General features: G+C 35.3%; 4 protein-coding genes across 4 annotated transcripts; 2 read left to right on the top strand and 2 right to left on the bottom strand.

The window, feature by feature from the left end:
* Nucleotides 1-102: 102 nt before the first annotated feature.
* On the top strand, nucleotides 103-3,772 carry KVR01_012434 (rRNA-processing protein UTP22). The gene is made up of 2 exons (XM_044784440.1): nucleotides 103-518; nucleotides 579-3,772. The coding sequence occupies exons 1-2, from the start codon at nucleotides 267-269 to the stop codon at nucleotides 3,588-3,590; spliced, it is 3,264 nt and encodes a 1,087-aa protein (XP_044638622.1). The 5' UTR covers nucleotides 103-266; the 3' UTR covers nucleotides 3,591-3,772.
* Nucleotides 3,749-5,870, bottom strand: KVR01_012515 (thiamine thiazole synthase). Its single transcript, XM_044792854.1, has 6 exons — nucleotides 5,602-5,870; nucleotides 5,529-5,544; nucleotides 4,884-5,247; nucleotides 4,732-4,764; nucleotides 4,130-4,622; nucleotides 3,749-4,074 (listed from the first exon to the last, which is right to left on the bottom strand). Exons 3-6 carry the CDS (start codon nucleotides 5,238-5,240, stop codon nucleotides 3,980-3,982), a joined length of 978 nt encoding a protein of 325 aa, XP_044638703.1. The 5' UTR covers nucleotides 5,241-5,247; nucleotides 5,529-5,544; nucleotides 5,602-5,870; the 3' UTR covers nucleotides 3,749-3,979.
* A 4,395-nt stretch (nucleotides 5,871-10,265) lies between these two features.
* On the bottom strand, nucleotides 10,266-12,137 carry KVR01_012357 (uncharacterized protein; the record flags this gene model as incomplete). Its single annotated transcript, XM_044785447.1, has 5 exons — nucleotides 10,266-10,485; nucleotides 10,563-10,725; nucleotides 10,792-11,088; nucleotides 11,188-11,676; nucleotides 11,735-12,137. 5 exons carry the CDS (start codon nucleotides 12,135-12,137, stop codon nucleotides 10,266-10,268), a joined length of 1,572 nt encoding a protein of 523 aa, XP_044638545.1.
* Nucleotides 12,138-12,905: 768 nt separating this feature from the next.
* Nucleotides 12,906-14,129, top strand: KVR01_012359 (uncharacterized protein; the record flags this gene model as incomplete). The annotated part of the gene is made up of 3 exons (XM_044788133.1): nucleotides 12,906-13,273; nucleotides 13,348-13,936; nucleotides 14,007-14,129. 3 exons carry the CDS (start codon nucleotides 12,906-12,908, stop codon nucleotides 14,127-14,129), a joined length of 1,080 nt encoding a protein of 359 aa, XP_044638547.1.
* Nucleotides 14,130-17,802: the final 3,673 nt, after the last annotated feature.

Below are 17,802 nucleotides of genomic sequence, written 5' to 3'. Positions count from 1 at the left end.
GTACTCCGTACCTAGGTACCTAGGCAGGTATTAGCACAACGGTGGGGCACACTACGCGTCCCCTGGACGCAAGCGCCAATCTATCTAATCTACCATCCATCTAATCGATAAAGAATAAATTTCCATGCCTGCGCCCGACTTGCTTCGAATCGCCTCGCCACGCCGAACGCGAACTTGTCTGCCTGTGTCCTGCCGATATCCTTTTGGCCTGTGTGGGCAACTGAGCACGAGTGGAGCGCCCGCCATCCCGCCACCCCGCCATCGAAATGGACACGAACCCGGCGAAACGAAGAAAAATAGACCATGGCGAGTCCCATGGGCATGTCGTGGATGGCAACGCCGCTCTGGACGCTGCCGCCCAGGCTGGCACCCCCCGACCGAGCACCTTTGCTCTGCAGACACAGGAACTCCTCCGCGAGGTCAGGCTGGACTACAACAAGACTTTCGCCGGTGCCGATGACCTCCTGCATCGCATCAAGTCCACCCTGGAGGCTACAAAGCCTCATGACCCTACTCCTGTGAGCTCCCTGCCCGTCAAGCCCTGATGCTCCGTGACTGACCATATCCCTCACCTTCAGATACATCAAGCCTCCAAGAGCCTCGAAACTACACACGGTCTGGTCGTGCCCTTTCCCGACCCCAAACCGCCCAGCGACTCGCACTACAAGGTCTCCTTCGCAGCCCCGGCCCAGTTCAATGTCGTCGGGAGCTACGTCTCCAAGACAATGGTCAAGTCGCAAAGTCGCCATGCAGTCGACATGATAGTCGAGATGCCCAATGAAATCTTCCAGGACAAGGACTATCTCGATCTCAGGTACTTTTACAAGAGGGCGTATTACCTGACCGTCCTGGCCGCCTCCATTCGAAGCGGGCTCGCTTCCTCGGTTTCGCTTGCTTATGAGCACTCCGATGGGAATCGCCTGCTTCCTGTTCTCAACCTGACCCCCAAGGAATCCTCCAGCAACTACAGCATACGCATCATACCGTGTGCCCCACAAGGCTGGTGCCCCACCAGGAAGCTGCTGCCTACAGCCTGCTGCATTCGATCTGCCACGGACGCTGGCGAGAGCCCGAGAACCCCAACGCCCCACTACAACTCAACGTTGAAGGCCGAGGGCTGCTATTCTTCTTATCTCAAGGTCCTCCGCCAGGCGGAGAAAGCCTGCCCGGCATTCAAGGATGCATGTATCCTTGGGCGTGTCTGGCTGCTCCAACGCGGCTTTGGGGGCTCGCTCTCCAGGGGCGGGTTCGGCCACTTTGAATGGGCCGTCCTGACCGCGCTTCTCTTGAAAAGTGGAGGTCGCAAGGGCGGGGCGGCCCTGTCTGCCTCGTTCAGTTCTACCCAGGTCTTCAAGGCCGTGGTGCAGTATCTCGCCGCCGTCGACCTCTGCCGAAAGCCTCCTGTCCTCGGGTCATCCAGTGACGGCTTGGACGCCTTGAACGAGCCTGGGCCGGTCATCCTCGACGCCGCGCGACAGCTCAACCTGGCTTACAAGATGAGTACTTGCTCTGCCTCCGCATTGAAGCAATACGCCAGGTGGACCCAAGCATCGCTGGCAGATCAAGATGCAGACCAGTTCAACCCAACCTTCATCATCAAGGCCGACCTGCCGCTTCACAGCTATGATGCTCTCGTCCAGATCAAGCAGCCAACAAACACGGATCCACACAACGTTGGCGAATTTGGAAGTGCCGCTGCCCAGTTTGGGGGGAAGGCTGCCAAAGTCCTGAGGAGGGCGCTCGGCGACAGGGTCCAGCTCATACATGTAAACAGTGCCAACGACTCAGACGAGGCTACCTGGGAGCCCACGTCCACGCATCCTTTGCGGCCTTCGACTTTGCTTGTGGGAGTGCTATTCAATGCAGCCAACATGGCTCGCCAGGTCGATCAAGGTCCATCGGTCGAAGATAAACAAGCGGCCAAGGACTTCCGGAAATTTTGGGGTCAAAAGGCTGAGTTAAGACGCTTCAAGGATGGTAGCATTCTGGAGAGCTTAATCTGGACGCAGGCTTCGCCGCTTGGTCTCTGGGAGGAGATTACCCGTTACGCCCTCAAATTGCACTTGAACATACAGGATGAGAGTCTTGATTTCTATGGGGCCGGGTTTCCAGCCATCATACCCATCAAATCATCAGATGCGCCCGCGTTCCAAGCTGCCAGGGAGGCCTTCGCCGGGTTTGAGGCAGACCTTCGTAATTTGAGCCACCTTCCCTTGCAAATCAGGCAGGTTGCCGCTGCAGCACCCGAATTGCGCTCCGCATCGGTGCGGCCCCCATCTTTCAGCAATCCCAAGGCTTCAACACTGCCAATGGACACCGTGGTCTACTTCGAGGCGTCGGGAAAGTGGCCTGATAACTTAGCCGCTATACAGCGCACAAAGGTTGCCTTTCTTCTCAAAATCGGCGAGCTCTTAAGTGAGTCGAAGTCCGGTGTGGTATGCCGCGTCGGGCTGGAGGAGGCAGGAACAGAAGTAGAGAACCTGGTGTTCTTGGACGTAACATACGAAGGCGGTGCCTCCTTCCGCCTCAGGATCCATAGTGATCTCGAGGAGAGCCTGCTGGAGAGACGAATCGCGGATAAAAGTCTTGATCAGCGCGTGCGTACCCAGGGCGCTCAGCTGCAGGCCTCCTTCAAGCGCCTTTACTCACACCTGCCCCGCCACACGCAGACGATGTCAATCCTCTGTACTCGCTTTCCTGCCTTGTCCCCTACGATCAGGTTGGTCAAACAATGGTTCAACTCCCACAAACTCTCGTGTCACTTCTTGGACGAACTGGTGGAGATGTTCGCTTTGCGGGTCTTCCTGGAGCCATACCCGTGGCAAGCCCCGTCAAGCGCGATGACAGGATTTCTGCGGACGCTGCAATTCCTGTCCAGGTGGGACTGGCGTATGGAGCCGCTGGTTCTCGATTCCACCGGGGAGCTGACAGGTTCTGAGCGATCCGCTGTTGCTACCAGGCTTGAGGCCTGGCGGAAGATCGACCCTGGCATGAGCCACACCACGTTGGTTGTAGCCACGTCCAATGAGACATCGGGCACCGCCTACACCATTCACAACGGACGTCCTATGCCGTCAAGAGTCGTTGCCACCCGTATGACCACGTTAGCCAGGGCAGCGTGCAAGCTTGTCAAGAACAAAGGGATCGAGTTGGATGCGAGATCACTCTTTCAACCCTCACTGAAGGAGTACGATGTCCTGATCCGCTTGAATGGCAAGGCGATGAAGAAAGCGACTGACCCCGACGATGTGAAACAATCCCAGTTTAAAAACTTGGACGGCCGGACCGGGCGGACAACACAGCCTGCGCTTTCGCATCCCGCCAGGACTCTTGTGGCACAACTCAACAACCTCTTTTCTGGGCCGCTTCTCTTCTTCCACGGGCCACCGGAAGACACAGTCGTGGCTGCAATTTGGAACCCTCAGATACAAAGGCGCAAATTCAGGGTTAATTTGCCCTGTTCATACCAGCCGGTTGCAATCGAGGAGAAGGAGCTCGGTGACGAGCACGTTGATGTCAACAAGGGAGCGATTCTTGCCGAAATCGCCAGGATAGGTGGCGAGCTCGTTGAAGAAATTGAGCAGGCGTAGCATTTGAGCATTTGTTGCTGTCACGGTATCAAAGAACCAGTTAGGCCACCCATCAGTTCGATATCAGGCACTCCCTATGGAAGCTTCACGGTTCCGCTTCAGAATCACCGGATGAGTATATCAAGCAAACATGTGTTGTGCACAAGAATACAAAGATGCGTCGTTAAAAGAGTGTATTGGTCAGGCCATAGCAATATGTTTGTCATCCCGCCCATCGGAAATAAGTACCTAAAAAGGGCCTCATCATACAGGACATTTTTCTTTAGTTGACTACATGTGTTTATGATGAGTATACCCGCATGGCCTGCTCAGTGCCGAAAGAGAAAGAATGACAGATAGGCGTAATGCCACTTCTCCAGTGACTGAAACTCGAAATCGGTACCCAGGGCTTACTGCGCGCTCTCGGCCTTCCTGACTTCGAAGATCTTTAGTGCTTCTTCGGCCGCCTTGACGCCACTCAGGGCCATGGCGCCGAACGTAGGTCCTGTTACGAGTCAGTCTTCTTGCCTCTGCCACGGGTCGAACACAAGACGGCTTACCCATCCGGTTGGCTCCATCAACTTCGGACAGCTCCATGCCACCCACGATGAGTCCTGGCACGATCTCCCTGGTGCGTTTGACAATAGCATCCTCCGCTGTCTGCATATCAAGGCCACGCATGCCGCCAAGTTGCTCGAGCTGCTTCATGCTCACAAGGCGCTTGACCGAGAAGGCGCCAAAGGGACCGTCGTGTCCAGTGGTGCTAATGATGAGCGGTGCGTTGATGGTGTTGGGGTCCATGCAGGACTGATCGTCATGGTGCATGGAGACCAGGGTCCAGTTGGTGACAACACCTGCAATGCGAACGTCCTCAGACCCGTCGACATGACGACGGGTAATGAGATCCTCAACAGTGGTGGCGTTGAATAGCTTGACGTTGGGGAATTGCAGCACCTTGGACAGGATGGTGGACGTGAAGAGAGCTGCGTGCTTAACGACGACAAAGTTGCCCTCGTCCTCAAATGGAACGCCAACCTCGGTCAGAAAGGCATCCTGTAACCCGGTTGACTGTCAGAACGGCCGCACCGCGCAGCAGACAGGAGCAGATGCCGCGGACATCGCGACGGGTGGAACTGGTAGAATTCTTGAAGAGTTCACTTACAGCTGGCTTGCGCATAACCATTGCCGAGAAAAGCTATTTTGGGGCTCTGGGTTAGCATCTACCAACTGGCCAACAGTGTGTCGAGCGAGGCCACTCGTCATACCACCAGAGGGTGGATCTAAGGGTTCTCAGAGTCATTGTTGGCAACCCACCTGACCGCCCAGCCAGGCACCCCCGCCGGGCGCCACGCCGGCTTCGATGATTGCAATTTTGAGGTCTGGGCGCAGCTTCCCGAGCGTGTAGGCGGCTGACAAGCCGCAGGAGCCGGCGCCGATGATGACAATGTCAGACTCGGCGTACGAGTCCAGGTCCGAGAAGTACCGGCTCGTCATGGCGCGAGACACTTGGCTCTCGCGAATCGGCGAGAAGGTGAAGGAGTCCCACTGGCCCATCATGCCTTCGATGGCCTTGGAGTCAACGCCAGCCTTGGCAACAGGCTTGATGATACCCTTGGCGGCCAGGCTGGCCGTCTCGGCGTCGGGCGCGGTCACAAGGGCAGAGGGAGCCATTATATGTCTGCGGTGACTTTGTTAGCATCGTCTGTTCTCGCACGAGCAGGGGAGGAAAACGCATGATCCTTTCGCTGGTATTATCCAAGATCAAGTTCCGAAGCCGTATAATCTCAGCCGCTCCGCCGACATGCCGAAATCACTTGAGTGCTGCTGCAGCAGGACTCTCGGACCTAGCACGGGCGGATTGGCACCGGCTCATGCGTGTTGACTTTACCTGGATACCGATCATCTTGGATGACCTGACCAATGAAAGACCTCATGGCTTAAGCTGAGGGGCGGTAGTACCGTGCAGTACGTATGCCTTGCTCAAGGTTAGTCACAGCTGTATTATCACGTCATATTCAGCTGGGTGAGATACTTTGCTATGTCTCGACTGGTTCTGAGAGGAAGCGGGCAGGGGGGGGGGGATCGCAGAGCTTGGGTAGGAAGATGAGGATGATTTTGCAAACAAACTTGGTTGAAGGTGAGGGGCCGCTGCTTAACCTTTTATAATTGTAATGACGACAGCACCGGACGGTCCTCGGCAAGAAGAATTGATAAGATATAGTTTAGTTACTCAAGCTTTTCATTAGACATGACGACACGATGCAGCTAATAAAGAGGGGAAAGGTAATATAGATAGTCGAGATAATCCCTAAGTATAATTATTACTTCTAATAAATTTTAACTAATTTTACTTCTATTAAAAAGTTATTAATTTATAACTTTATTAATTTATAATTAAATTAATTTTAATTTTAATTTTTTTTAAAAAAAAAATTAAAATTCTTTTAAAAATTATTAAAGTTTTTATAATTTACTTTTAATTAATTTTATAATTATTTTATATAATAATAGTTTTTAAAAAATTAAATTATAATTATTAATAAGAATTTATTTATTTATATATAAATTATTAAACTTATAAACTTATATAATAATATATATATAAACTATTTATATTTTTTAATTTTATTATTAAATTAATAATAAATAATTAAAGTTTTAAAAAATAAAATATAATATATCTTTTAAAGATTAATTTAGTTAAGTTTATTATATAAGATTTTTATAATAACTTTATAATTATTTATAATATTATTTATTATTAGAAGATACCTTTTTATATTAATATACTAAGCTATACCTAGTTTATTTAGGCTAGTGTATTAAAAGTTAAAGCTATTATAGATTATAGGCTACCTAGTTTTAATATTATTAAGTATTATATATAAGATCGCTATATAATTTAGGTAAATATAAGTTAGTTAAAATAAATAAAAATAAAGCTATTATTCCTTTAAAGGTTCTAACTTTATTTAAGTAAATATTTATTTATTAGCTCTATAAGTAAAACTATTTAAAAGTAGTTACTTAATTTATTATATAACCTATTAAACTAAAAGATAATCTTTAAATAAAGTAACTATATTTTATTATTTAAGTTTATAGTTCTAATAACTTTATTATAAATAGAAAAGAAATAACTATTAATAATTAAATTTATAACTATATAAAATAAATTTTATTTTTAAAAAAGTTATTAATATTTAAAATAATTAATATATTTTTAAAAAATTAAAGGATTATAAATTTAATTTAAAGTATATTAAAATCTATAAGAATCTTAAACTTAAAATTAAGGAATATAAAGTTTTAACTTTTTAAAAATATTAAAGTTAAAAGTTTTAAAAAACTTAAATAAAGTTAAATAAAGTTATAATAATATAATATAATTAAATAAAAATTAATTATAAAATTATAATTATAAATTTTTAACTTTATATTTAAAAGAATAATAATATATATAATATTTTTAAAAGTATATATAAATAAATTTTAATTTATTTATTAATTTAATTAATAAATTATTAAATTTAATATTAAAACTTTTTATTTATTTATTTATAATTTAATTTATTAATTTATTAATTAATTTAATATATTTTTAAAATTTAATTATTTATTTATTATTTTTATTATAATATAATTTTTATTTATATATATTTTAATTTATTAATTTTAAATAATAATAATAATAATAATAATAATAATAATAATAATAATAATAATAATAATAATAATAATAATAATAATAATAATAATAATAATAATAATAATAATAATAATAATAATAATAATAATAATAATAATAATAATAATAATAATAATACTAATAATAAATATAAAATTATTAAACCCTTTTAAATATAAAATTAAAAAACTTATAATTATAATTTTATAATTAGTTTTTTATTTAACTATTATTAGTTAGCTTAGCTTACATATAAGAAGTAGTTGGTTAAAATAGTGTAGATTGGTAATAGTTAGAAGGTCTATCTAGTTAGGCGGTAAAGCGCCTAGTTAGGTTAGCTAGACCTATTAACTAATAGTAGTCCGTGTATATATATAGGCCTACTAACCTTACAGTAACTAATCTACTATAGCCTACTATTCCTATACTAATAACTTTTTAGTCTTTTAAAATCAAGGTCTAATATCCCTTCCTTTTAGCTAATTAAAGAGCTCTATTTACTAATAAAATAGTTTCTAATTAAATTACTAAATTACTTAGAATTACTATTAAACATATAATTATAAATTAGTTAATTTAAGTAGTTTAAAAACACTCTAAATTAACGTTTTATAAATTACTTAAATCACTTAAATTTAAATTACTTTAATAGGTAAAATTAAGTTTAAATTATTAATTAATTACTTATTAGGTTGTTTATTAAGTAGTTACTAACTATTAATATCTAGTTAATTAGCTAGTAGTTGCTTAGTTAGCCCTTTTAGTAGTTTCTTCTTTTATAGTAAACTATTGCTTACTTTATTAGTCCTTTATCTTATATTTAATTGAGGGTCTCATCTTTAGCTTAGTTAGCTATATAGGTAGTTATAGTATCTCCTCCTTATTTAGGTAGGGCATTTAAATGAGGGTGAGTAGGGTGTTAAGTGGTAATTTATTTAGCTTAGTGTAAATACTATTTAAATAGAGGTTGTTATAAAGGTCCTTAAGAAGTTTTAACTTAATTTATTTAAGGTAGTTATTCTAGTATTTAAAGATCTTATAAAAATATTAAAAATAATTATTAGGGTTATTTTAAAATAAGTTACTAATAAGGTTACTAATAAACTATTAAACTTTATTATTATTAGACTTAATAGCTATATATTCCTTCTTATAAGTATTATTAATATACTTCTTTAACTTATTTTTTAACTTAAATATCTTTTTTTTATTAGGGTAATATAGGTAGATATACTATTAGTATATATTTATAATAGCTATAGATAATTTTATTTTTAGAGATTTAAGACTATAATAGCTATAATGTTAGAGTGTTTTATTAGTAGTTATAAGAAAGAGAGAGAAAGAGAGAGAAGTTAAGAGAGTGTTTACTTATTTAGTTAATTATTTAGGTGATATAAGGTAGGTAGATAGATAAATAGGTTATAAAAAAAGTTAAGTGAGTTATAAGACTTACCTAATAAAGGGGTTTTACTTAATAGTTAAATTTACGTTTAGGTAGTTTAGATAACTTACCTTTTAAAAAGGTTATAATAGTGATAGTAATATTACTAATTTATCTTTTTTAGACTATAATAGTAAAGTAGCCTTACTAATTTATTCTCTAAGAGGACTTAATATTTAAATAGTTTAAATAATTTATCTTACTATTAGAAGTTAGTTAGTAAAGTTAGTTAGTAACTAATTAATATTAGTTAGCTTAGTTTATATATAAGAAGTAGTTAGTTAAAGTAGTGTAGATTAATAATAGTTAAAAAGTCTGCCTAGCTAGGTGGTGAAGCGCTTAATTAGGTTAGCTAGACCTATTAACTAATAGTAGTTCATATATATATATAGACCTACTAGCCTTATAGTAGTTAATCTATTATAACCTACTATTTCTATAACTATATTATATTATTATAATTTTATTTAATTTTTAATTTTATTTAAATCTTTTTTTAAACTTTTTTAACTTTAATATTTTTAAAAAAGTTAAAACTTTATATTCTTTAATTTTAAGTTTAAAATTTTTATAAATTTTAATATACTTTAAATTAAACTTATAATCCTTTAGTTTCTTTAAAAATATATTAACTATTTTAAATATTAATAACTTCTTTTTAAAGTAGAAATCTATCTTTATATAGTTATAAACTTAATTATTAATAGCTATTTTCTTTTCTATTTATATAATATTTAAATAAAGCTATTAAAACTATAAACTTAAAATAGTAATAAAGTATAGTTACCTTATTTAATTATCTTTTAATTTAATAAATTATATAGTAGGCTAAGTAACTACTTTTAAGTAGTTTTACTTATAATATAGTAGAGCTAATAGTCTTTTAGGTTTGCTAGATAGGTGTTTACTTAAGTAGAGCTAGAACCCGTGTATATCTCTAGTTAGGGGAATGGTAGCTTTTATCTTTATTTATTTTAACTAACTTATATTTATATCTAAGTTATATAGTAATATTATATATAGTATTTAATAGTATTAAGATTAGCTTATAGTTTATAATAGCTTTAACTTTTAATAAATTAATTTATATTAAGGCTAATAGTACTAACTTAAACTAATTAAGTATAACTTAATATATTAATATAAGAAGGTATCTTTTAATAATAAATAGTATTATAAATATAATAAATTATAAAGTTATTATAAAAAATCTTATATAGTAAACTTAATTAAGTTAATTTTTAAAAGATATATTATATTTTATCCTTTTAAAACATTAACTATTTATTTTTAATTTAATAATAAAACTAAAAAAATATAAATAATCTATAAAATTATTAAAAAGTTTATATATAATTATTAAGTTAGAAAGTAAATAAATATTTATCTCTATATATAATATAGAAGAAAATATAGCTTTTAAATTTACTAAGAATAATAATACCTTTAGTAGTTATTAATTCTAGGTGTGGTGGTATCTTCCTAGTCATTGCAGGAGGCTTGACCTTGTGACGGCTTTTTGCATGGCAATGAGCCACCTGTGCGTCCACTGGTCTCCGGCGTGTTATGGAGTGTTGACCTCCTCGGCATGTGCCACACGCTCCTTTTCAATTACCCTAGTGGCCATGGCTTGTGTTTCTGCACAGATATACCCTTTGAACTTCCTAGACGCAACCTTTTCCTCGAACATTTCATGGATCTCTTCCAAAGTGCGACCCCTTGTCTCTGGTAGAAAGGAGTATATGAACAGAAACACGAGAGTGTTTGATGCAAACCAGATGTAGCTGTAAACCTACTTGTTAGGAGACCTCCTTAAGTATAGCGTCACAAGGGAGATGTCAAGAGACTGAGGTACACATACCCGTACTTTGCACTCCACCCTAGGCTAGCCGGGTTAATGAAGTATGGAGCAGTGAAAATTCCAACCCAGTTACCCAAGAAGTTCAAGGCCGTCGCGAGCCCGAAGGTATGAGCACGAAGGTGGTTGTTGGGATACTCCGCGCCGACCATCCACGCGTACGGACCTGGCAGCAGCATGAAAGGGTTAGCGGTCTCACATGTTGCGTTGAGAATTGCCCGGATAGACCTACCAAAGGCAGTGTAGAAGAAAGTAAACACCGCAATAAGACCAACCACGGCCTTGCCAGCGGTCTCGGTTCCCGGTGTCACCGTCCAAGCCACGGCAAAACCCAACTGCGTGAGTCCGCAGACAGCAACCCCAATCATGAAAATGGCTCGCCGGTCCACCTTGTCCGCCCAAAAAAAGCTGGACAGAATCCCTAGTAGCCCCGTGCAAGTTATCATGGTAGAAAATTCAAAAGACCGGTCTGACGCAATGCCAGCCGTTGTGAGGAAATACGTCGTGTATATTGTCAGGTAGGAGGACCCTATGCAGCAATTAGCCCACGTTGGGGCGTATGGTGAAACGGAGGAACAAGGCACCGAGACGCTGAGAGCACTTGGGGGACAGTTCGGATAGAACCCACCTGCTGCACAATGAAAGCACACCACCGCGATTGAGAGCATTGTCCTTCTCCGATTGCTCTTGTTCCATATCTCGAGCCAGAGATGCTTGTTCCTGTGTTTGCTATGTTCCACCTGCTGCCTTGTAGAAACTCGTATCTCGTTCAGCTCTGCCTGGAACGTCGCCTCTTCAATAGCATGGCCACGCAGTCTTCTCAGCGCTAATTCAGCGCTGTCTTCTCTGCCATGCGCCATGAGCCACCGCGGACTCTCTGGGAAGAATATCAACGAGATCGACTGGACTGTTGGTGCGATGAAGAAGAGGGCCAAAGGGATTCTGTAGGCGTTCTTGTCCTGCATGTTGTGTGTTCCATAGTCCACAGCCGCACCTACAACCGAACCCACGCTGAGCTGGGTCTGGTAGACAGCGAAGACGATGCCACGCAGGTGTGCAGGTGCTGCCTCGTTTATGTAGACCTGGCCAAAGGTAAGGAACCAGCCCACGGATATGCCTTTTCAACTCACATTTGTCAGAGGGACGTCAGTTGCGAGCAGGGTGTGGTTTCGTACCAAGCAAGAAACGGGCAAAGTAAAGCGGTCCCACGCTGGTAGTTCCCATCATGATTGCCGTCGAGATGGCATTCAGCGCCGAGGCTGTCCAGAGGCCGTTCTTACGCCCAAAACGCTGGCTGAAGGGACCGATGAGCAATGAACCTACAAAGGTACCAACGGTCATGAGAGACGATATAAGCTGCTGGACTGTGGTGTCAATGGCCCACTTCTGAGTCGTCTCATCGAAATACCCAAAGACTCGTAGGAAGCCCGGCATGGCCATAAACCCTCCGACAAGTGCGTAGTCTAGTCCATACTGGAAGCTCGAGACAGTGATGACCGCGCAAATCGCAAGGCACTTGCTGTGGCTCCGATAATCGAGCTTGAGCGGGTTGCTTGAGATGACTGCGCCGGTACCCATGGTGTATTATTGCACGCCGCGACTCTGATGAACCGGGAGAAATGCAACCTTGTGTCCCAAGAATAATCTTTGGATCCAGTGACCACGGCGACTGGAGATTGTATCCACAGAGCAAAGGGAGCGCAAAGGGTTCCACTGTCACAGAGAACACGATGGACCCGGCAAAAGGTATGCTTATTTCCCTTCTTGCTGGGCTTGCCATGCTGACCACTGCCGGTTGATAGGCGACACTGATCGACTGAATCGGATTCGTTCATAAAATTCCCCGCACACCCAGTGTCCTTGATCCCTGGAGTGGCACGATTTGATAGGGCCCTAGGGCTTTACGGGTTTTCATCCCATGTGCTTCGGCCTGACGAAATGGCAGATACCTACAGGTACCTCTGCCACACCCCATGCCCCTAGTTTGCGAGGCGGTGGAGGAGAGTATGTCATGTACCAAGGGGTATATAGCCCACCCTCCGCCTATAGCGGCGACTATTCAATACAATACAATATAATACACCTAGTATACTATATAGTGGCTAAATATAAATATAAAATTATCTATTATTACTAATTTTAAGTTAAAATAGTTAGAGGATGATGGAGGTAATAATATATTTGAAAGGTAGGGGTATTTAGGAACCTTATAATATAAAATATAAAGTATATTACTACCCCTACCTTGCCTTGTTAAACGGGTTGTTGGCCGGTCGTTTCGAGGACCCCCGCTCCCCAACTCGGCAATACCAGCACACAAGACTGAAGAGTGAATACTTCTACACGATGGATTCTTTACCACCTGCGAAGTTGCGGCGCGCGCCTTTGTCCAAGGGGCAATCGATTGATCATCTGGAATTTGTCGATGTAACTCCGATTATCGGCCGCGAGTATCCCGCCGCGAAGATCAGAGACATACTCACAGCAGAGAATGCCGAAGAGCAACTTCGAGACTTGGCCATCACAATCTGCGAGCGCGGGGTGGTCTTCTTCCGAGCACCCCAGGACGACCTGTCCATTGACGAACAGAAACGCGTCACTGACTTGCTCGGCAAGCTTACTGGGAGACCCGCCGAAAATGGCCTTCATGTCCATCCTTTGTACAACGATAAGAACAACGTACCCATGGCCGACGGAACCACGGACAAGAACATGTAAGTCTCCCTGTCCAAAGAGGCGGGATCAGTGAACTCTATCGACAGTGGATAACCATTCTCAAAATTCAAAGATATGTGATAAATTCAGAGGCTCAGAAGAAAATGTATGCGACCATGAAGAACCCTCCCGGACGCGTGCCCGGTGAGCCGTGGGACCTGGGACGTGAGTGGCACAGCGATAGTCTTTTCGAGACCTGTCCCTCCGACTTTTCGTTCCTCCGGATGCAGGTGACGCCGCCCGCCGGGGGTGACACGCTCTGGGTGTCCGGCTACGAGCTTTACGACCGTCTCTCGCCACCCTTCCAGCAATTCCTCGAGACCCTGACGGCCGAGTGTGCGCAGCCCGTCTTCAAGTCGGCGTGCGAGGCTGGCGGGTACGAGGTCATGTCGCCCCGTGGCTCACCCCTGAACGTAGACTTTGCATTCGAGCCCCACCATCCTGTGGTCCGCACGCATCCGGTGACAGGATGGAAGAGTGTCTTTGCCGGCGTGGGCCTGCATGTGTCCAAGATCGATGGGGTATGGCCATACGAGGACCAGATGATCAGGGACTACCTCATGAGGATAATCACGCGAAATCACGACTGTGTTGCCAGGATGCACTGGACTCAGGGTGCCTGTGCTATTTGGAGTAACGTTTGCACGCTACACGCGGCCACGGTAAGCTCTTGATGGGGAGATAATGCCATGGAGTCCTAGGTCACCTTGGATACTGACCTGTTTTTCTCAGCCAGACACACACCTCGCTGATGGGGTCAGGTTGGGCGTGCGAGCGACCGGTATTGGAGAGGTGCCCTATTTGGATGCTGCAAGCACAGGGCGCCGAGAGGCCCTGGCGATACCTCGCTTCTGAGCGATACTGGTAACTATATATGGGTTCACTTCTATTCCGTATGTAGTGTCGCTTCTATTCTATATACATCCAAGGATATATTAAACTAGAGCGTAATTAAGCTAGTTAAGCGCCCAACTACAGGCCTAAGGAAGCGCCTACATAGGGTAAAGGGAGATAGTAAAAATCTCTTAATTTAAATATACTTAAAAAAGAAATAAAAAAGGATTAAATTTCTCTAACTATTTAAATAAAAAGTAGATAAATATTTTTATATAAAATATTTATAAATATAAAAATTTTATTAATTTATATTTTTATTAATATATATATATTTAAATATATAAATAATAATATAAGTTTAAAATTTATATAAATAAAGATTATTAAAAAAGTATAAAATAATATTATAATATAAATGTAAAAATAAATAAAGTTAAGTTTTAAAATAAAATTAATATATTAAAAGTTTTATATATATTTATATTTTTCCTTTTAAATATAAAGTTAAAAATTTATAATTATACTTTTATAATTAGTTTTTATTTAATTATATTATATTATTATAATTTTATTTAATTTTTAATTTTATTTAAACCTTTTAAACCTTTTTAATATTTTTCTTTAAAAGAGTTAAATTTAAAAGAGTTTTTAAGTTTAAGTTTAAAATTTTATAAATTTTAATTTCTTTTAAATTAAACTTATAATTTTTAACTTTTAAAAATATATTCATTATTTTAAATATTAATAACTTCTTTTAAAGTAAAAATTTATTTTATATAATTATAAACTTAATTATTAATAATTATTTCTTTTTTATTTATAAACTATTAAAATTATAAATTTAAATATTATATAGAGTAATAAAGTATAATTACCTTATTTAATTATCTTTTAATTTAATAAATTATATAATAAATTAAGTAACTATTTTTAAATAGTTTTATTTATAATATAATAAAGCTAATAAATAAATATTTATTTAAATAAAGTTAAAATCTATATATATCCTTAATTAAAAAATAATAACTTTATTTTTATTTATTTTAATTAACTTAAAAGCTAAAATTATATAGTAATATTATATATAATACTTAATAATATTAAAATTAAATAATTTATAATTTATAATAATTTTAACTTTTAATATATTAATTTAAATAAATTAAGTATAACTTAATATATTAATATAAAAAAGTATTTTTAATAATAAATAATATTATAAATATAAATTATAAAGTTATTATAAAAGTTTTATATAATAAATTTAATTATATTAATTTTAAAAATATATTATATTTTATTTTTTAAAACTTTAATTATTTACTTTTAATTTAATAATAAAACTAAAAAATATAAATAATTTATATTTTTATTTTTATTTATTTTTATTTTATAAAGTTATTATAAAAAGTTCTATATAGTAAACTTAGTTAAATTAATTTTTAAAAGATATATTATATTTTATCCCTTTAAAACTCTAATTATTTACTTTTAATTTAATAATAAAACTAAAATAATATAAATAGTTTATAATCTATATATTTTTATTTTAATTATTTAAATTATATTTTATATTTTTAATTTTTTAATTTTTATATAAATTTATTTTTAAAATTAATATTATAATTTATTTATTAATAAATATTATATTTTTATTTTAATTATAAATAAAATTAAAATATTTAAATAAAGAAAATATTTATAATTTTATAATTAAAATAAATAAATAATAAAATAATTAAATTAATAATAAATTAATATTAATTATAATAATAAAATAGTATTAATTAATATAAAATTATAAAATTATATAAGTTTATTATTATTATTATTATTATTATTATTATTATTATTATTATTATTATTATTATTATTATTATTATTATTATTATTATTATTATTATTATTATTATTATTATATTATTATTATTATTATTATTATTATTATTATTATTATTATTATTATTATTATTATTATTATTATTATTATTATTATTATTAATAAAAATATTTTTATATTTTAAAAGTATATAATAAGTTTTTATTTTTATATAAAGTTTTTATAAAAGTTATTTAATTTAAAAATATTTATATATATATAAATAATATTTAAAACTATTAATCTTTTATTTTTATTATAAAAATTTATATAAATATAATTAATAATAAAGTTAAAAATTTAATTTAAAATAAAAAAGATTAATAAATTTAATATTTATATAAATTAAAGTATTAATATTTTAAACTTTTAATAAAATTAAGGTTATTAATTAATTATAAAATAATATATAATTAAAATTAAAATTAAATACTTTTATAATTAAATAAATTAATTTTATTTTTAATAAAAGTTTAAAAATAAGTAAGTTAAATTAAGGAATTAATTTATAATTAAATTTAAAAATAGTTTTTATTTTAAAAGTATTTTTATAATATTTATTTTATTTAAATATTTATAGTCTTTTAAGTTAATAAAATTAATAACTTTTACTATTAAGTTTTATTTAAATAATTATAATAATTATATTTTTATTATATTTTTTTAATTTTTATATTTTAAATAAAGTTTATTATAAATAAAAGGTTTTTATATAATTTATATATTTATAAAAGCTTTAAATAAAATAACTTTTAATTTTTAAAAAATAAATATAAATTAAATAAAAGCTTTTTATTTATAATAAACTTTATTTAAAATATAAAAATAAAATAATATATAAACTATTATTAAATATTTTTAAGGATTATATAATATTTAATAAGTATATTATATTATAAATAAATACTTTATAATTTTTTTATTTAAATATATATAAATAAAATTATTTAATTATATATAATAGTTTTTAAAAGGTTTTTATAGTTTTATAATTTAAATTAATTAAAATTTCTTTTTAAGTTTATAATTAATTTAATAAAGTATATAATATTTATTAATAATTATATAAGTTATAAAAGTAATTAATTATTTATTATTTAAATTAAATATTATATTTTTAATTATTATATTATTTTTATTAATAGATTTAATTATAATATTAATAATATAAGTTATATTTATAAATATTAATTAAAAATATATTTTAATTTAAATATAAATATTATTTAGTTTTTAATTATTTAAAATAAATCCTTTAACTTATAAAGAAATATAAAATATTTTATTCAATAGATATTATAAATTTTATTTTTATATTTATTTTTATTAATAAATTAAAAGTAATTAATAATAGATTTTATTTAAGGTTTTAAAATTATATTTATATAAAAAAGAAAATATTTTTAATTAGTTTAATTAAATATAGAATTTTATTAAATTAATTATATAATATTTAACTTTTAAAAATTATATTATTATTTAAATAAATATAAAATATATAAGTTATTCTATTTTACTTTTAAAGGTATTATATTAAAATATATAGTTTTAAAAAGTTAAAAAGTATATTTAATAATAATATATTAAATAATAAAATAAATAAATTTAAATAGAAAAAAGGTTTATATATAAAAGGAAGTTTATAACTTTAGGGAATATTATATAGTTAATTAAAAAAGAAGGGAAAGAAGAGGAGTATTATAAAGGTTATTAAGTGTAAGAATAAGCTTATAAGTCTCTCCACTCTAAACCTAGTGAAGATTTTTGTTTCTTATAGGTTATGAGCCCGGTTATTTATAACAACTTATATAC

Source organism: Diaporthe batatas (genome assembly GCF_019321695.1).
Source record: "Diaporthe batatas strain CRI 302-4 chromosome Unknown Contig00019, whole genome shotgun sequence".
NCBI lineage: Eukaryota > Fungi > Ascomycota > Sordariomycetes > Diaporthales > Diaporthaceae > Diaporthe > Diaporthe batatas.
The sequence above is the reverse complement of the archived record's forward strand: the minus strand, read 5'-3'. Positions and strand labels throughout refer to the sequence as shown.